General features: G+C 43.3%; 1 protein-coding gene across 4 annotated transcripts in view; it reads left to right on the forward strand.

The window, feature by feature from the left end:
• The window catches only part of LOC144319574 (zinc finger protein with KRAB and SCAN domains 1-like), a 64,067-nt gene that overhangs the window by 15,748 nt on the left and 27,124 nt on the right, over positions 1–21,195 (forward strand). The window contains exon 6 of one of the 4 annotated variants that reach the window (XM_077907871.1): positions 309–1,127. In XM_077907871.1, coding sequence (XP_077763997.1) covers positions 309–1,127 — 819 coding nt within the window. Of the gene's footprint in view, positions 1–308; positions 7,265–17,171; positions 17,317–17,381; positions 18,075–21,195 lie in introns of those variants that run through there. The other 3 variants (XM_077907868.1, XM_077907869.1, XM_077907870.1) reach the window with 3 other exon arrangements.

The raw sequence follows: 21,195 nt of genomic DNA on the forward strand, positions 1-21,195 counted from the left end.
ATTGTGACCCCCTTAACGTTCCTTCATTCTTCATCCCTCATCCCTTCCATCCCTAACCAGTTCTGCTTCCTCTGCTCTGTCCTCCCCCTTACCCCCCCAGTGGAGCTGTCCTCTACTCGGCCCACCCTCTCCTTCCCCAGCTCAACTCCCTGTTGTCCCCATTCTTTCCCTCTGTCCTCTGATTTTATCTCAATTAATCCTGTGAGGTCAGTTTGCAGGCATGTAGAAGCTTCCAGGAAAACAGTGTCACTTGATTAACCCACATATTCAAAAGAAAATGGTGGCATTTTTATTTTCTATTGTGTCAGGTTGTGAAAACAGGAATGAGAATGAGGAGTCAACCTCAAAGGCTGAAATCGCAGAAGACTCAGCGCCACGTGGGGAGATGACAGGAAGATTCCAAAAAGATTTTGGAGAAAAACGTGAACAGCAGAGCAGAACAGTAGAGAGGCAGCAGAGAAACCCTGAGGAAAAAACCGGAAGAGAAAAAAGAGATTCGGGGCCAGCTACAACCAAGGAAAAAAAGCCCGCCACAGGAGAGAGAGGCCCAAGGGAGAAGGGCAAAGGTTTGGGAAGAAGCTTCAGCCTGAGTTCAAACTTTAACACCCCTGAAGAAGCTCCGACGGGAGCAAAGTCCCATAGATGTGATGAATGTGGTAAATGCTTCACAAGGAGCTCAAGCCTTATTCGCCATAAAATCATCCACACTGGAGAAAAGCCCTATGAATGTAGCGAGTGTGGGAAAGCCTTCAGTCTTAACTCCAACCTGGTCCTGCATCAGAGAATCCACACAGGAGAGAAACCTCACGAATGTAATGAGTGTGGCAAAGCCTTCAGTCACAGTTCAAATCTCATTCTCCATCAGCGGATCCACTCTGGAGAGAAACCCTATGAATGTAATGAGTGTGGGAAGGCCTTCAGCCAGAGCTCAGACCTGACAAAACATCAGAGGATCCACACAGGGGAGAAACCCTATGAATGTAGTGAATGCGGAAAAGCTTTCAACCGAAACTCATACCTTATTTTGCATCGGAGAATCCACACCCGAGAAAAGCCCTATAAGTGCACTAAGTGTGGTAAGGCCTTCACCCGGAGCTCGACCCTCACTCTGCATCACAGGATCCATACCAGAGAACGAGCCTCTGAGTACAGCCCTGCCTCCCTTGATGCATTTGGTGCATTCCTGAAAAGCTGTGTGTAGATCAAGAATTTGTCAGCTAGCCATTTCCTCCTTTTGTTTCCAAAATTACTTCAGAGATATGTGTGCCCACGGAGGGGAAAAAAAAGAGGGCCTTAACAGATTCAAAGGAAAAAAATCACACTTCAGGATCCTTGTAGTTCCATCAGCAGCGTTCCGCCTTTGCATTGTCTGTGGGCATGTAATCCTTCCACACGGCCCCTGCAGGGAAAAGCTAGTCATATGGAGAATCCACACGATATTTCCATGCAAGATAAAAGCACACATAATGTCAAATGTCAAGCTTTTCAGTAATGAGGATACCTATTAAGGCGCTCTCAGACTCAGCAACCACAATATAGGATTGAAAGATTAAGATTGGCTCTGCAAAAGTGATACTGGGGTTTAAAGCTGCTTGCCACAAACAAGCCCTACTTGGCCAACAACTTGTTATACCTTATTTCTCAAAAACAAGGAACAGTTAAACTGCATTGGGACTTGCTGCTCAAACTAGTTATATATATGATAAGTTATATATATGATCACTGGTAGCCTGCCAAAGCTATAGAAATCTAGGACTGTGCTGATGGGTATCAAACCAAAGATTTCTAGCTCTTCCTGAAAGAGGGTATGTGCACCAGTCTACAGTTCCAAAGGACGCAACAAATGTAGATGGTTCTATCCTCATCGCTGAGATAAATTCTACTGAAATGGCAACAATGATTCAAAGCCCTTCTCTCCCTACTCGAAATCCCAAAAGCACTATTCGCACTCTGAAATGCATTTCTCCACAAGTTTTAGCACTTGACTGATTGTAGACTGTCTTTTAATCCTCCATTGTTTCGCGTTTGAAAGTTTTCATCATGGCCCCTCCCTCCCCAAAGAGATGCTTCAATTGTCAAGGGATCTATTTTATCCCAGATAGCACTGGAGACAGTGCTGAACACCTAAGAGGCACTTGTTATACCTGACTTCTGACAGTACTTACACGCTTATGATAAAACCCTGTGTGAATCATGAGTACCAGAAGTAGGTAGCCTGGCCCAGCTTTTGAAGAGGACCTTTGGAGTCCAAGTCATGCTAACAGCTCTAGGGTCTGATGCTCTTTTTATCCTGACTATAAAAGAAAGGCACTGGCTCGCTGCCTGCATAGACTCTTCCTAGACACAGATTTGTGAGTAAATACCATGGAATGTCAGAAACAACTCTCTCGTCATTATCTTAAGAAAAATAGGAATATTTACTAAGGCCGTGTCTTGACCTCTTTCTGGGGCAAAAGATCTTCGCCAGAATTCTCTTCAGTTAGCTGAAGGACAACATGATCATTTAGGCACTTTCTGAATCATTTATAACTAAAAGTACAGCACAGAAGATGTGATTTTTGTTGCATTTCAAAAAAAGGAAAGTTGTAAAGGGCATTTTCCCCCCACACTTTCCAGAAACTTGATAAAGGCATTTGATACCATTAGCTGGCAGTTACCCAACATGTTTGTTGCTCTGAGAAGTTCACCAACAAGCTGAGATGTGACTGTATCATGGTTGAACTGTACAATTTTTTCTGTTTCTCATCCCCTGAAGACTGAGGGGAGGCTATGAAACTGATCTTTTCCATCGAAGCAATCGACAGCCTAGAAGCTAATGACAGATGGTTTTCGGATACACACATGGGAGACCCAGCTATCATGGGCAACATAGGCAGTCCTTAGGGACTTGGGTAGAGAGGTCTTTGTTCATGAGAGCATGCAAATGATGGTGGACAGCCCTGCAGAAACTTAGAAAGAGACCCAAAGACTTTCCCCCTAATGGGAGAACCCCACATGAGTTTTTCCATCAAGAAACAACTAAAACTATCCTTCATCAGTTGTTTGCTGACTGACAGCTTAAGCCTACAAGACAGTATGGCTTTATGGGGAACCAGTGAGGTGGGGGCAGCTGTGGCTTCAGTTCCAGACCAAACAAATTCTGTGCAGCAGTGATTCTTTGGCCTCTCTTTCTAACTGGGACCAACTACAACTCTCCTGGAGCTTCCAAGCCGTTCCATCAGTGTTGGCCTGCAGAAACTTAAAGGAGGCCCATTGGTGACCAGGATATTTCCATCCATCCAGTTTAAGAATGACAGAGGAGATATTCAAGAAGCGTATATATACCTAAGTAGCTTTTTTATACTAAATGAAAGTAGAAGTGCTTTTTTAATGTTTTCTTCAAAAAGCCACAATGGAGGCTTCACACAAAATTGCTGGTGCTTGTCAGCAGAGACTTGCCCCTGGGAAGCCCTGGGAGCACTGGGGCACTTGGCCCAGGCACAGATCAACGCACCAACTGTTCTGAAGAGGCAATGAACTTTGGTTGGTTCCACATTCACCTTTCTTTAGCCACAATCACATGCTGACAATGCAGCCACCATTTGCGTTTTTTGAAAAGGAAAGTTCATTGCAACCTGCGCTTTGCATCTTTGTCCCACGTTGACCATGGGATGGTCACAGTGGTTGCCTTCAGATCTTTAGCAGACGCATTTCTTCAAGCAGCCATTTGAAAATGTGTTTTCTGAAGAAAAGAGGCTATGACTGTTGATTAAAACCATTCACGTCGTGTCCATTTATCGGCTGCCCAGTGCAGAGTGTAATTGGGTCATGGTCAGAAAGGCTTATTACCACAGCTCATTAGTGTCTGGACATTCAGAAGTTCTTGACCAGCTGAAGCCTTTAAGTTGAGTACTCTGTAGTTAACCATTAGCATGCTAGTTGACCTAATGGAAGTTTTTTAAGGGTTTTTAGGAATATACCTTAAATATACCTGCCAAGAAGAGAAGTAAAATTCTTCAGATTGTGGGGAATTTGTTTCTGCTCTGGCCTGGCAGGCAAGGCTACAGCCTGAGAATCAGAGGCATCTGTGAGGCATCTTTGATATGTAAGACACTTAGTATTCTATTAAAGACATAAAAGTGAAACTGCTAAATATGTACAGAGAGCTCGCCATGTCTGACATGTGTGACAATTGACATCTTACATACATCAGAGAATTCATTCCAGAAAGGAACCTCATGAATGCGATAAATATGGCAAAGCCTTCCATCACATCTCAGCCCTTAGCATCAGAAAGCTCACACTGTAAATAAACTTTATTAATATTGTATGTGAGGAAAACTTTCATGTAGACCACTCATTGCTTTGGACAGAAAATGAATTCCGTCATTGTGTTCCAATCATGTAATGAATTTCAGAAACACTGCAGAGGAAGCTCAATCTTAACTCCAGAGGATCCACAAAAGAAGGGGAAAATGTGGGGAAATGCTAAAAAGAAGGCAAAAATTGTTCCTGCTCGGTAACTTCTATATATTTTGTAAGACCACAACATCAGTGTCCCATGTTTGTACCTCTACCCCAGGTTGTCGTTCTGTATATTCCCTATAAAAAATGTATTTTAATCTATTTGACAGAACACATACTCCAAAAGAGCAAAGTTTTGGAATGAGTAGTTAAAGAAGTTGATGTGGGTATAGACAAAAAGTCAGTTTACAGTGCTGAGGAGCAGGGGAAATGAGAGAAAACCTTCATAGTTGGCTTACCAAGTCAGGAGAGGAGATTAGGAGAGAGAGGTTAATAGGACTCTAAAATGGAACCGTTTCTAGAAACATTTGCATCTTCCTGAACGTTTTCAAAGCCAGAAAGTGGATCCTTACCTGCCATGCCAAGAAAATAGGTCTGAGCTTGTAGTGGTGGGGCGAGAGAGGGCCATCTACATGAATTGAGAGTTGGTGAGGTGCCCTGGAGAAGCCAGCGGGACCACTTAACCTGGTGACCAGATTGTGGAAACCAGTCCTGCTTCCCCCACTAACTCTGATCTTCATGCTTAGGAAATTTGGGATAGCAAAGCACCATGATGGACCCTTTCCTTGAAAATAGGCACAGATGCATCCAGTTTCTTACACAGCAGTAAGTTTTTCTAATACGGCTGGAGAACCGTTTTTGCAGCATTCCCTTTGACTGTGCTCCTGTGTACCTTCCCTGCCCCGCACTCACTTCCTGGGATTGTTCTTTCCCTGCCATTGGAAGGCTTGTGAAGATTCATAGTTGTGAAGGAATTTTTTTCCTCCTTTTTATCCTAGAGTTGATCACCTTTTATTCTGGGGTCTGGTCACCCTGAAGTCCTCATCCTGAAGCTAGCTAACCAGGTTTATCCTACCATCCTCATGGAAGATTTGTTATGTGAATTGGAGTAACAGTATTAAAATGTAGTCAAATGGTGGCAGCAATACTTGCCAGAGGAGCTATATTTTTGTGAGTCCCACTCTGAGCAACTTCTGAGAAATATTTATGAAGGGGCTGGGTTCCCCACTTGGGAAACCAAATGAAGGTCTGCAGGTTGCAAAGTGAAATGTAGAATCAGAGAAGAGGAATTTAAGTGGTATAAATAGATCTTTTCGTAGAAGTTAGGGTACATTTTTATTTCAACTACTACTGGAGGATTCAATAAAAAACATTATTTGAAAAGTTTTCCTAACAAGTTTAGGTTTTGTTTTTAGAATGGACACACTACTGTACATTTAAAAGCAGTTACTTATTTTGCTACTCAGATTAATTTTTTATTCTATCTGAAGATGAAAGTATCTGTTTTACTTTTCAAAGCTTTGTAAAACAAACCTGAAGTTATAGGGAGGCTAAGCCATCTCCGATTCTGCAGGTCAAACAAAAGTTGGGGAAATATTTTGGACATCTTATCTGACAGAATGTCTTAATGTGAGAATTTCATTTCACATTGTCTGGTTCTGTTTAACAGTGGATACCATAAACTTCATGTTTTTCTCTTTATCCTGAAACAGTGGAAGTTAAGGAGAGGCACTAGGTTGACTTCTAAACAATATTATTTTAACAGCTTAAAAAAAAAAAGTCGTTAAGATTTCTCCCCTCCATTTAGTTAAAGAATCATGGCTCACTTAAGTTACACAGAAATTATTAGCAAAGCTAATTGGTCCTAAAGTTAAACTTTCTCCCTTTAGCAAGCACTCATTAAGCAGTGAGGCTAAATGTTTTAAGATAGTAAGAAAAAAATGAGACCTGTGAGTGATTGAAAGGTGGCATAAAAACTCGGATTTTCATTCCAGTTTCAGATTTGGGTTTTAAAGTTCCTTCAGTCCGGGGAAGGGACTAGGCAGCTGCAAATTGCCCCGACTCAGGTGTGTTGGTCAGTGCTCACTTGTTTTTCCCCTCACCTCAACCTCTGAACAGTTTAGGTAAGGTTTCTTTCTGCCCTAGCAAGGACAAAGCATGTTAGGCTTAGAGCTGCTTCTGCTAGTAGCAGGGGTTCTTCTGTGAAAACAAATAGATGGGGGTGGGGGGGAAGGCAGCAGATGGTGGTTGTGCAGGAAAATCTTGATCTAAAAATAATAAGAGTTTAAGGGTAAGGGGGGGCACTGCAAGCAAAATCAGCAATTATTTTAAAATGAACATGTATTTTTATTAACTTGTAGTTAAATATAGATTATTACAACCAGGTCAACATGATAAGCCTAAATCTATATAGAGAGCTAACTCAGGCAATGTCTTGTTTATCTGTAGACTGGATAAGACAAACCTTTCCTGTTTTGTCAGTCCCTAGTTCCTTAGATTAGAATAAATTAGACCAAAAGAAGAAACTTGTCTTTGTATACCCGCAGAATTAAGTTATTGTTATTGAAACCTGGCCTTTCATTTCACTAGTCTTAGAAGAGTCCAGATGCTTAGTAGATGTTCAATAAGTGATTTTTAAATTGAATTTGTTCATTTCAAATCCTCATTAACCTTTCTAGGAAGGCTTCTTTGAATAAATAATGGAATCTTAAAGGAAAAGTGGGGTTTTTTTAAAGCTAAGGAACTCCTCTCTTGGAAATAATGTGAAAACTTGATGGAGGACTAAAATTTCCATGAGAAATGGCAGCCAAATAACAGTTACATGCATTTGTAGTCAATGGTCCATTTTAGGAGGCCGGTGATGTCTGACAAATGTTAGAGCAGATGGGGAAGGAAATTGTGGGGAATTGTAATAAATATCTCTATGTGGTTTCTCTTCTGGGTCATGGTAAAACAATAAATTATCACCTCTAGGTGGCAATGTTGGCGGTGTTTGTTTTTTCTCATTCTTGGTTGTATAAATACACACATTGTGGATGAGGCAAAAAAAGTAGAACGTCAAAGTTAAAAACTCAAACTGCGTCCTACATGCCATCTTCACCCAGATGAATGTGCCCTTCTTCACAGCAGCTTTGAGTTCTGGGTAGCTTCCCAGAAGGAGGACAACCAGATGAAAAACCGTGGAGTACAGTAGCTTTCAGTGATCCCCCAAAACATGATTTTCTGTAAGATAGAACCATTAAAGTACAACCTTTGACAGATTTATGAAACTCAGGAAAAAAGAAACCTCCAGGGATCCCTGGGTGGCGCAGCGGTTTGGCGCCTGCCTTTGGCCCAGGGTGCGATCCTGGAGACCCAGGATCGAATCCCACGTCGGGCTCCCGGTGCATGGAGCCTGCTTCTCCCTCTGCCTATGTCTCTGCCTCTCTCTCTCTCTCTCTCTCTCTCTCTCTCTCTCTCTCTCTGTGACTATCATAAATAAATAAAAATTAAAAAAAAAAAAAAAAAAACGAAACCTCCTAACGGTGCAACATGTGATCTGATGGTTCAAACTTCACACTGTGACCTCTCACCCAATAACCTGGTTTTGTTGCATAATATAATGAAGCAAACTCCACTTGATTTTTTTTTTTACTTTGTCTTGTTTAAATAATTGATTTATTCACCCTGTTTAGAAACCAGAATTGAGACACCAAGTGTTCTATCTGCTTTGGTTTCAGGGTCCTTAAGGAATACTAACTCCTGCCCTGCTTGCTTTCCAGGGCACTAGTTGAATAAATAAGCTTTTTTTTTTTTAAAACTTACATGAAGTAAGTAACAGGTGGTACATGTGAGAAAAAGAAAAATATTTTTCTGCATTGATCATAATGAAATCCCAATTCAAGAGAAGTTTCACCTTTTCCTGCCACCACCCCCCCAGCCCCAAGAGCAGAACCTGAAGTGAGGGCTTGTGTGCTTGTGATTATTTTAGGAAGTGATTCCAGAGAATCAAAATGAGGGACAGTATAGGCAGAAATGGGGAAAGATCCAATATGTTACTGAACTTGGTTATTGCTTTGGAGGATAGGCTCTGAGGCAGATTCCAGCCCTGAGCTGGTAATACCAGCCTTGGCCAGAAGTAACTAGAACCTTACAGCAACCTGAAGGGCAGAGAGGGGCCACAAGAGTCAAGGGTCAGGGTTTCTTCCAGAGAGCTTCCCTCTTCACTCAGTGCTGTCCAGGTCAAACCTGGTGGCTGCCTCCACTACCTCTATTCCTGGGTCTTTGTCACAGCTGCCAAATGGAAACGTGCAGATAAGGCCTTCTCCCCTTGCCCCGCTGGACAAGCCCTTTCGCTTCCGTAGTCTTGGGTTCCCAGTTCGAGTGTCTCCTACTCTCCAAACCCCCATGCTAATCATGGCTTCATGTCACTGTCAGCTGCCCATCAGTGTTCTTCCCCAGGGGCCAGAGGCCACTGGGACATGCTTCACTGTCTGGTCCCTCCTGCTCCCTCAAGCCCCTGGCCTTGCTCTCTGGTGCCTCCATGTTCCTCCTCACCCTGCAACACCTGTTCTATGTTCCAATAAGCACATGCCAGTAGCATTAAGGAACAAAACAATCTTTGATTTGACTTTGTCCTTTCCTTTTGGCTAACAAATTCCCCAACCAACTGGACCATGACCACTTCCCATGTCTGCTGCACGTCTCCCTGTTAAAGCTCCTGGAGTTTAACTCTTCTCTCAACTGCTTAAATGGTGCCACAAAAGATGACCAGTGTTCTTGACAGCATTTTCTCTTGTCTTCCTTCTCCCTTTTTTTTTAAATTTTTTTTATGATTTATTTATGATAGTCACACACACACAGAGAGAGAGAGGCAGAGATATAGGCGGAGGGAGAAGCAGGCTCCATGTACCGGGAGCCCGACGTGGGATTCAATCCCGGGTCTCCAGGATTGCGCCCTGGGCCAAAGGCAGGCACTAAACCGCTGCGCCACCCAGGGATCCCTCCTCCCTTTTTTAGAACATTTGGCCATTTCTTTGAAACTCTTGGCAGTGGCTTGTATTAGGCTGCCCTTTTATTCATGAATAATAACCATGAATTTTCTCTTAATCCACACATCAACTTTGCAAAGACTATTGCCTCATTTTACAAGTGTGGAAACGGGCCCAGAAAGTGAGGCGGCTCACCCAACAAGTGGCAGAGTTGGATTTTATTGTTTTTAGTTTTTAAGGGTTTTTATTATTTTTAAGTAATCTCTACACCCATTGTGGGGCTTGAATTCACAACCCCGATATCAAGAGTCACACGCTCCACGGACTCAGGCGCTCCCAGAGCTGGATTTTAAAACCAAGTGTGTGACTCTAGTGCTACTTCAATGTCCCTTGTTCTCCTCTATGAGCTCAATTCTCCATCCTTGATAAGTCACTTACATGATCCCACAACTATGCTTATGGAGCAGCCTAGTGCAATGGTTAACCGTCCGAGGGCATCAGATGGAACCAGTTTGCCTAGTATCGAATCCTTCATCCACCACCAACCTGCTGTGTCTTAGTTACATGTAAAGCATGCACACCTAAGTGTGCGAAAAATACTACCTGTTATTGCTTTCTCCAGGGCCCCCTCGATCTTTCCTGAATGTTTGTTTACCCCTCATAAAGTCTCACTTTTTTTTAAAGATTTTATTTATTTATTCATGAGAGACAAAAGACAGGCAGAGGGAGAAGCAGGCTCCATGCAGGGAGCCCGATGTGGGACTTGATCCTGGACCCTGGGATCACGCCCTGAGCCAAAGGCAGATGCTCAACCACTGAGCCACCCAGGTGTCCCAAAGTCACTTTTTAAAGCGAAACGTGCTGCCATGTTCTCCATCCCACAAGTCCCTAAAATACACATAACCTTGAAATTAGGTCTTTGTGAAACTGGGGAACCTGGCTCTGGGCACCGTTTCAGTCCCAAATGTTAGGTACAAAATTTCACAGTCTCTGGGGTTTTCTTAAGTTACCCCTCTCCTTCAGATTCAGATTCACATGCCTTTGCAATCCCAAATCCTCCAAGGAGCCAGATTACCCCTGGAATAAGAGAGATTGCTGACAGGCTTAAGGAGCCTTGCTCGTCCCAAACAACCCATGTCCCTCTGCTACTTGTCACCACTGCCCCCAAGTCTAAAGCATGGCCTCCACTCTCTTCTTTGAACCTAGGAGGTGGTAGTCTGACTCTTCCCTACCTGGCTTATCGTCATCACGTGCCCTACATTTGGTTCTGGATTCCACATCTTAGAAGAGAAACAGTCCATGTGCAGGATAATAAAAGCAAAACCACCACATATGTCCAATAAAGTGTTTTCCTTGGGGAAGAGAAAACCCACTGGGAACTTGGCCTCTGCACCAAATATCTAAGGAAGGATTCCATTTGTTCCACATGACTCCAAGACACAGAGCCAAAGATCCTTTTCAACAAACATTATTGTCCAGCCATGTGCTAAGAATAAGAAAAGGAAAGCAGTAACAGCAATGGGTCAGGCAAATAAGCGAAGTCGCTCTACCTCACTGCACCAGCACTTGGACAAATTAGAAAAAAGCACCCCATCCTCAAGGCACTAGACTGCCTTCTGTTGACAAGTTGGGATAAGCATACAATTCATCAATCACTCCCTGTAATAAGGCAAATGTTGGCCCCTGGGGTGGAGCAGGACACAAGCTGCAGGACCAGGAGTAGCACTTTGTGGAAGCCATTGGAAGCAGAAAGAACCTTGATGCGGAGCCAGCCAGAGCAGCGTCAATTCAGGCACATCAGGTATGGCTGGGGGACCTCCAGAGGGCCTGCGCAGGAGGAGACTTTGGTTGAGGGAGGGATGCCCTTTGTAATCTTCTATTCTGAGATTTTTATTTATTTTTAAAGATTTATTTATTTGAGAGAGAGTGCACACACGGGAGGAGAGGAGGGGCAGAGGAAATGGGAGAGAGAAAAAATCTCAAGCAGATTCCCCAAAGAGCATGACCGTCATCTAGGGCCTCGAGGTGGGGCTCAACATCAGGACCCTGAGACCATGACAGGAGCCAAAATCAGGAGTCAGACACTTAACTGAGCCACCCAGGTGCCCCTACCCTCTCTTATTAAGAAGGCAAGTGGCTCTCTCCAAAGAGGGCAGAATGGAAAAAAGAATCTGTGATAGGTGGAGCCACATCTATCCTTGGGGGAGGAGACATGGGGAGATAACATTAAACCAGAGAAAAGTTCAGAAATAATATTGTAGCCAAGAGTGTTGAAGATTATGAATCTCTTACTGTTGGTATAGTCCTTTACAGAGCTCATTCACTTTCAAGCGATCCAAATGCTTTAAAGTTGTCAGAGAAGGTGGGGCGTCTAGCTGGCTCAGTCAGTAGAGTATGTGAGACTTTTGATCTCAGGGTTGTGAGTTTGAGCTGGGTACAGAAATTTCTTAAAGTTGTCAGAGAAGGTAGTGTTTTGCCCATTTTCCAAATAATCAAGTTGCAGATCTAAATCTCCCAAGGCTCTATTTGCCACAGGGCTCCAGCTGTAAGTTGCAGGGTTGTCTAACTACATCACTCTGCTTTTATTCTCTTCCATTTTCTTTTTTCTTTCTTTTTTTAATATTTTAAGATTTTTATTTATTCATGAGAGACACAGAGAGAGACAGAGATACAGGCAAAGGGAAAGGCAGGCTCCCTGCATGGAGCCCGATGTGGGACTTGATTCCCAGACCCTGGGATCCTACCCTAAGCCAAAGGCAGAAGCTCAACTGCTGAGCGACCCAGGCATCCCTAATATTTTATTTTTTTAAGTAATCTATACACCCAATGTAAGGCTCGAATTTACAGTCCCAAGATCAAGCATTGCACCTGAGCTAGCCAAGTTCCCCCTTTCATTTTCTTCAGCTGAATGTCTTTGCAACTCCCCAACATGCTGTTCATGCAGACTCCTCCTGGGAAATAAAAAGGCAAGTCTTCACAGCTGTGTTGTAATGGGTGCGAAGTTTGCCTAGCCCTGTTCTAGAAGAAATCAAGGTATGATCACCCTCTACTGGCCAAGCGTAGTGACAGCAGCAAAGATAAGCAAGGTGAGAATGAGCAAGATCTAGAAAACCACCATTTGAGGGAGAAACATGACCACCAGGCTGCTGAAAGGGGAAAGAGGAAGCCAGAGGCTACAGTAATCACTCATAGCTTTTCCCCTTCCAAACTTCTCCCACAAAGAAGAGGAGAACGTTTTTCTCTTTCAAGCCAAATAATCTTTCAAAACAAAAGACAACTGGGTAGTATAGAGAAAGAAAGACGGGGCAATATGGTGGTCATTTAGGAACCGTGGACCCTTCAAAGGCCCTCGGTCAGTTCAGACATTTTACAGTCCAAGATTCAGTATATTTGCTGCCAAGGCAGGGACTTACAGTCCAAGATCCAGCAGCAACTTTCAGACAAGATCGTGGAACTGCTGTAGGTGATCTCTGGGGCATGATAGTTTTTAAATATTTTGAAGGACTGACAAGAACAACTACATTGTGTGAGAGAAAAGGACTGATAAAGACCAGGGTCAATGAGTTGAAATTGTAGGAAAACAGATTTTTGCTGCAATTTATTATTATTATGTATTTTTAAAAATATTTATTTATTTGTTTTAGAGAGCAAGTAAGTGAGAGGAGGGTCAGAGGGAAAGGGGGAAACTAGCAGGCTCTGCACTGAGTGTGGAGCCTGACACTGCCGAGTGAATCTCACAATCCTGAAATCACTACCTAGGTGAAACCAAGAGTCAGACTCTTTAACTGATTGAGCCACCCAGGCGCCCCTATTACTTTTTATTTCTAAGTGATCTCTGTACCCAACATGGGGCTTGAACCTACAACCCTGAGATCAGGAGTTCCACGCTCCACCCACTGAGCCAGCCGGGCACCTCAGATTTTTTCTTTAATTTATAGAACTTTCAGTAATTCAAACTCTCTAAAAGGAGGGAGCTATTCTCTAAATCAGTAAGCTCTCTGCCATGTAAGTGGTTAGAAGCAAAGGTTGTCATAGGAATGTCTGTTACAAGAGGTTAGACTGTGGTCAACCAAGATGTGGTCAACCAAGATGACACATTCAGTCACCGTTTGTTGGCCTCTGCTCTATTCTCATTGACCACATCTGCAATTATACATATCTGCCAAGAACTTTGTGTGTTTTTTATTTTTCCCTTGTGCTTCTTTTCTCTCTCTCTTTCTTTCTTTCTCTTTCTTTCTTTCTTTCTTTCTTTCTTTCTTTCTTTCTTTCTTTCTTCTTTCTTTCTTTCTTTCTTTCTTTCTTTCTTTCTTTCTTTCTTCTTTCTTTCTTTCTTTCTTTCTTTCTTTCTTTCTTTCTTTCTAGCATGAGTGAAAAGGAGAGAGAGAATCTTAATCAGGCTCCATGCTGAGGCTCCACCGCATGACCCTGAGATCAATGACCTGAGCTGAAATCAAGAGTCAGACATTCAACCGACTGAGCAACAAGGTGCCCCTCTTCCTTGTGCTTTTAACAGAATGCCTGGTACATTCTTGGTGTTTGTTGAATGAATTCACTGGAAAAGTATAAGGTTCTTGGAAATCAAAACTGCTCTGCAGAAGAAATGTAGGTGACACATCACGGTGAGCCACCAGGCAAGGTAGCTAACTTTTCCCTTTGCTCTCTTGTGGTTGTACCATGTTGTCATAGTTATATTAATGGAAGAAAAAATAACTCATCCTAAGTTAACTTGCTGTAATATAGGATGATTTGGATAGATAGCATATTGATCTTCCTAACACTATTTAAAAAAAAATTTGTTGAGGGGCTCCTGGGTGGCTGAGTCGATTAAGTATCTGTCTTTGGCTCAGGTTATGATCCCAGGGTCCTGGGATCGAGCTCTCTGCTGAGCAGGAAGCCTGGTTCTCCCTCACCCTCTGCTACTTCTGCTTGTGTTTGCTTGCTCTCTCTCTCTCTCTCTCTCTCTCTCTGTCAAATAAATACAATCTTTAAAAATAATAATAATAATTTAAAAATAAAAATGTTGAGATATAGTAAGGATACAGGATTGAATTAGAGAATCTGGATTCTACTCTCAGCTCCACTACTAACTAGCTCACTAGTGTGCCTTGGATCTGACTTCTCCAGGCATTGGTTTCTTCATCAGAAAACAAGAGCTTAACCAGGTTATCCTTAAGGTGTATTTTGGCATTAATATTTTCCAGCTCTGGGCCCTTTTGCTTTTTTAAAAAAGATTTTATTTATTTATTTGTTTGTTTAAAGAGAGTGCATAAGCAGGGGGAGGGTCAGAGGGAAAAGGAGAGAGAATCTCAAGCAGATTCCCTGCTGAGTGCAGAGTATGACCCTGAGATCATGACCTGAGCCAAAATCAAGAGTATGATGCTAACTAAGCCATCCAGATGCCCTGTCTTTTCTTTAGAAAGAGCAACAAGCTTGGAATTGGAAGGATTTCCTTCAAGCCCCAACACAGCTCACTGATTGCGTGGCAAGGCAAAGATCCTTTTGACTAAGAGGCTGGGTAGAGCACTACCAAGGCATCAATATACGTGGCTCATGGGATTGTGCAGGTTTCCTGATTTTCCCTAGTGATTCTGTTCCCTTCAACCATCTCTTCTTCCTCCAGTCTAACTCAGAGGCAGCAGAGTACCTAAAAACATAGTCTTTGGAGAAAGAGCCAAGTTTGGATCTTGACTTTCCCACAGATCACTTGTATGATACTGGTCACAGCACTTACTTTTCTGAGCTGGTACTTAGAGTTTCCTGATCTGTAAAGCAGAGATTTTATTATTTCACAGGCTAAGTATTCTCAGGACTATATTATTTCATAGGATTAATATCATGAAGATAAATGTATGTAGTACATGGTTTCCAGAGATAGTCATGTTATTTCCCATCCCACATACTCTTTTGTAATGTTACCAAGAAATAGTCTTTTTCTTCTTCCCCTTGAATCTGGCCTAGTGGCCTATTTTAACAATCTAATCATGATGAAATGATGCTGTGTAGCTTCCAAGACTAAGCACTAAATGGAAGTTCTATCTTCACCTATTAAAATACTCCTCTTGGGGAAGCCAGTCATATCATGAGGAAGCCCAAGCAGCCATGCAGACACTCACAGGGAGGAGCACTGAACCCCCAGGCCACCATTCCCGCTGAGCTTCCAGTTTGTGGGCCAACACCAACTGCCAGCCATCCCAGCTCCTTAGGTGACACCACAGGAAGCAGGAGAACCCAGCCAAACCACAGAATTGTGAGATAATATGAGAAATGTTGGCTATCTTGTTAAGCCACTACGTTCTGAGGTTTTTTTACGCAGCAATAAAGAAGTAAAACCAAGTGCTTAACAGTACTTTGCTCGTAGTAAGTGCTCTAAGGAGGTATATGGAAGGAATGATAACAGTGAAGGAGTCCTATGAAAGGTTTGGAAGTCAAGGAAAAACTAACAGGAGTATGGGGCAAGCTGTATGAAGGTGTTAAAGGTCATCTACCCCCAAAATGCGCTCTGCAATACTCCTGTCTTCCCCATCCCCAGGGCTCTCCCACCTCTTCGAAACAGCAACAGATGATCCCAGAAGTGGCCATTTTGAGCAACTCTATCAGAAAGTCCTTCGTTATATTGAACTTTTCTAGCATTCCCATTCATTGGTCTTAGTCCTGAATTCCGGGGTCCTATACAACAAATTTCTTTTGGAAATGACAACTCTTGATATATTTGAAAACTTCGACTACTTTCGAAGTCGACTTCAACTACTCCCTCATTCTTCGACTTTGACAACTCCCTCATTCTTCCCTTCTCCTCTCCTACCTAAAGTAAAGAAAAATTCAGGTTTTCTCCAGTGGAATGGTATGGTGTTCAGGCCTCACACCCTGAATTTGCTCATTTGCTCAATGAGTAATTTCTCATTTCTGGGCTAGTACTGGCTTTTGGTGCCTCTTAACAGGTGGCACCAAGAAACCTACCCATCTTTATGTTTGACCATGCACGGGGAAATGAATGAATGAAACAAGACTGACCATGTGATGACTGTTGAAACTGGCCAGTTGGTACGTGGAAGATCACTGTCATCCCTTCTACTTTTGTTTTTGAAAAACAATTTTTTAAGCGTTTATTTATTTATTCATGAGAGACACACGGAGAGAGAGGCAGAGACATAGGCATTGGGAGAAGCAGGCTCCCTGTGGGGATCCCAGGACCCCGGAATCAAGGCCAAGCCAAAGGCAGACACTCAATCATTGACCCACCTAGGTGCCACTCGTCTTTGAAATTTTTTAAAAATTTGTTTTTTAAATCATTCTAAGAAAATAAGGGGGAATGATGTCATGTTTCTATAAAGTTATGGTGCATTTAGGCAGGGAATTTTGTGTACAGGCATGTTGCTGTCCTTCATGTGCCTTTTGAGGGAGATCAGGCAAAAACAAACTCATTGGCGGCTAGGGAAAGAAACACTGCAGCTGAGCAAGAGCAGCTGCAGAAAAAGGTAGGCAGAAACTTCTTCAACAAGCCCCACTGCATCAGGAGCACTTAGAAAGCAGCCTCTGAAACGTGTGCCCAGAATTCTGTTCAGATTGATGCCACCGTGCCTCAAGTCTGAGAGCGATCGACTCAGTCTTCGGCTTCGTGGGCCAAGCGTGGGGCTCTGCGTCCACAAACGTGGATCAAGTTCTCACGAAGGGACGGGCCCAGGCCACAGATGAACCGGGCTCCAAAGTCCACGGGCGGTCCCTCTCTCTGGACCCGGACGACGGCGATCGGGTGGGAGAACTGCCAAAGCTTTCAAACGGTCGGCACTTCCTTGGTTTAAAAAAAAAAAGAAAAAAAAAGTTGGGGGCAGGGGTAGCACTAGATTCCCAGTTCCCGCAGTGAAGCGACTCCGCGGGTCCCCAGGGAGCCTCGACCCCCGACGAGCCTGAGACACCGAGATGCAGAGACGACTTCCCGGGTTCCTAGAGGGGCCGCTACAGGCCGGGTGCACCTCCCGCGGGGGCGGGGCTCTGACGTACTTCCGTCCGCGCCGGCCCCGGGGTGCATAGAGGTGTCTGAGCGCTTCGAGCGGTTTCAAATCAGGTGAGCGTCTCGATTCCTGGTTCGCGTGGCGGGCGGGAGAAGGAGCCTATGCCAAAAAGGTTCGGGGAAGGAGAAGTGGGTTGGGCAGCTGTGGCCCCTGGGGAACCCCCGCAGTTCCTGGGAGGAGCCCCGTGCTCTTGCCCAGCCCCAGGGAGTGGAAGCGCTCCCGGGAAAGCCTTTTCATTCTCGCCCCTGGGGCTTCACAAATGAAACTGCCTCGTTCTCGGTCCAGAGCAGTTTTTCTGTGTTCTCCCCGAGCCGCGTCGTCTGTTCGTCGGACCCAGGTTGCCGTCTCTCTTACCGTTGCTCTGAAAAGGAAAGTCCGAACTCTGAGCTAATTGATGAGAACACGCCTGAGGGGCTTGGGGACCTTGCGGAGCTTCATTAAAGTCCCGGGTAGCGGCTGATCCTGGAGAGGGAATAGTACCTTTGGGCTTTGTTCAGATTAGAAGACACATGTACAGCAGGCATCTGCTCGAGTTTGGAAACGCATTTTTACATTAGCATTTATAAATAGTTTGTCGAGAGAAAGGTGATCTGATAGGTGATGTCCTTGGATACCTATGTTATATAAGGAATAATTGAAAGAACTATGAAGAAGAGTGTTACGAGTCAAAAAGCAATTGTTTTCAGGGATTAGAAGGCTACTATGAAGAAAGTACTGTACAGTAGAATTCTGTGCTTCAGTTACCAAATATGCCTGCTTATGAGTTTTCAGGGACACAATGAGTGTGTTAAAGGCGTTCTAGCATTAGTTGGTAAGTACCATTCAGTTGTTAGAATCTGATAATTTGGTTTATTTATGCCTCATTTTGTTCCATAATGGACCTGGGGCACTTTTATAAAAGAGTATAGGTCTTGGGAAATTGGCACAAAAGGCGGGGCGGGGGAGGGGGGCGGAAACGGAACAACTGGGAACAGGAACAATTCTCTTCTGGTTATAGTTGACCATGAAGGTATGAGCCTCTTGTGCTAAACATTCTAGATAGCCTAAAGAAAGTAGTTCACTGTGAAAACAGTGTGACTTAGTAATAAAAGACTCGTGTTTTCTATCCACTTGCTTTTTATTTTATAAATACTTTATTAAAAATTCAGAAGCTGGGCAGCCTGGGTGGCTCAGCGGTTTAGCGCCGCCTCCGGCCCAGGATCGAGTCCCACGTCTGGCCCCTTGCGGGAAGACTGCTTCTCCTTCTGTCTGTGTCTCTGCCTCTCTGTGTGTCCTCCATGAATAAATAAATAAAATATTTTTAATAAATAAAAAAATAAATGAATAATAAAAATTCAGAAGCCTTGACACCTGGCTGGTTCAGTCAGTAGAGCATGCAACTCTTGATCTCGTGGTCATGAGTTGAAGCCCCACATTGGGCATAGAGGTTATGGTCAGTTAGTCAACCAATCAATAAGTTAAAAAAAGAAAAAAAAAATTCAGAAGCCAAGATCTGGAGGGGATCCCTAAGTAAACCTTTGGGCAATTTTAACATGACCAAATGTGAAATAATTGGCTTTGCTCAGGGGACAAAAATCAAGACAGAGCATTATCAAATTTTTAAAAAAAAATCTATGCCAGCCTGAGAGATGGAAGCATTTCATTGTAGCTTTAATTTTCACGTCTTTTATTATAACTAAGGTTAAGTATCTTTTTGTGGATTTATTATTAAGCTGAGATTTGAAAGACATATAGAAATCTGCCCTGAGAATTGAGCATTGATAGGGCATAGGGAATGAGCACGACAGTGATGAGACAGTTTGAGGAGGCAGAGGCCAGGTTGTGACTTTCATCTGCCAAACAGAGAAATTAATAAAATGGTTGTAAACAGCCGGGTGATATGTGCAGATTTTTATTCGAAACCTCTGCAGGTATTCAACTTTTAATGTGTGAAACTAGTTTTTCAAAAGAAGGAACTTCCAGGGCTGAGGGCGGGCTGCCCCAAGATGGGGTACTTTAGCATGAATAGCATTTTGAGTTAAAAGCAGTTGAATCCCAGCAGATTCAGGAAAAGCTCTACACTTTCCCCCCTCAAGTGCCTGCCTATGCCAGAAAGACAGCTGTTAATGAGGTTCTTCTTTACCTAAAAACCTACACAATAAGGCACCCTTTGTTTTGCAAACTTCTCCTCTCACCTTCCTGCTAATGTTCTTCTTTATCTTAGTATCCTCAGACCCTTCTCCTTAGCTTAGGTTGATCTATAAGCCTCCATGTTGCCTGACTGCCTTCATACTTTCATGTCTGTGTGGATTCCTTGTACATACAAAGCTAAATTTGATTTTCTCCTGTTGCATTTTTATTTTTAAGGTAAGCTCTATGCTGAAAGTGGGGCTCAAACTCACAACCCCAAGATCAAGAGTCACATGCTCTTCTAACTGAGCTTCCAGGTCCCCCCCCCCCATTTTTTAAAAAATAAAAAATAAGTTAATAAACCTCTGCTGGTAGCCTTTGAGTCTTGGAATTGGAGTTGCCAAACTGGAAAATGGCCTGTATGATTTCAAAGGAAGAAGAATTTGTCATAATGTTGTCAACTAGTTAAAAGTGTTTGATAAGAGTAAAAGTAAGCATTGTGTTATGTTTGCAGTAGATCTGCTATAAACTTTATTTCATTAGGCCAATATTCTGGTTATTGTTGGTTGAGAGTCAGAAATTAATTATTGCTCCTAGAGACAAAGCAGACACCTTTAAAAAAATTGTAAAAGAAAAAGGCTTCATAACTTTTTAAAAAATGTCTAATTAACTCTAAGAATGATGTGCTTCAACATCGTAAGTGTTGAAGTTAACAGCTAATATATTTGTCATTACTACCACTCCATAATAGAATAGCATTTATCGAAGCTGCTTCCTCCCCCCACTGCCCCATATTTTTAATTTTTTTCTATTTCATTTCATTATTTTTAAAAGATTTTATTTTATTTTTTAAAGACTTATTTAAGATGTTATTTATTTGACAGAGAATACAAGCAAGGAGAATGGGAGGAGGAGAAGCAGGCTTCCCACTGGGCAGGGAGCCCAATGCAGGGCTGGATCCCATGATCCTGGGATCATGACCTGAGCCAAAGTCAGATGCTTAACCAACTGAGCCACCCAGCTTCCCCTGTTGTAGTTTTGGAATATAGGTGAGGGTTGGTGTAGTGAGGTCCAGAGCCAATGACTAAGAAAGAATTCTTGAGATGTCTTTGATGCAAAATGGCGGTTTTGTTAAAGCAGGGGACAGGACCCTTGGGCTGGAAGAGCTGCTGTCCCAGGCTAGTGAGAGGTGGCTGATTATATACCTGCAAAGTTAGGGGAAGTAAGGAAAAGGGAGATTTAAAAAGGATTTTCATATGCTAAAGAGGACCTTCAAGATACTGGAGGCCTTGCCACTGTCACGTTAAATGTTGTTTTTCCCTCTAGCTAGGTATTAACATTAAGACATTAGGGACTTCCTTTTTTTTTTTTTTTTTTTTTTTAAGACTTTATTTATTTATTCATGAGAGAGAGAGAGAGAGGCAGAGACACAGGCAGAGGGAGAAGCAGGCTCCATGCAGGGAGCCCGACATGCAGGGAGCCCGACATGGGACTCCATCCAGGGTTCCCAGGATCACGCCCTGGGCTGCAGGCAGGTGCTAAACTGCTGAGTCACCCAGGGATTCCCAACATTAGGAACTTCCTGAGGAACATCACACACATATCACCCTGGATATGGGGGGGCGGGGGTCATTTGTGGGATGTCAGCTTATGCTTTGTCCTTAGCTAGCCCTCTGTTCTCATCACCCCTATTTATTTTAGAGAGAGAGAGCACATAAGCAGGGGCAGAGGTAGAGGGAGTGCATCTCAAGCAAACTCTTTGCTGAGTGAGGAACCTGATGTGGGGCTTAATCACACAACCCTGAGATCATGACTCTAGCCAA

This window comes from Canis aureus, chromosome 8, assembly GCF_053574225.1.
Source record: "Canis aureus isolate CA01 chromosome 8, VMU_Caureus_v.1.0, whole genome shotgun sequence".
NCBI classification, from domain to species: domain Eukaryota; kingdom Metazoa; phylum Chordata; class Mammalia; order Carnivora; family Canidae; genus Canis; species Canis aureus.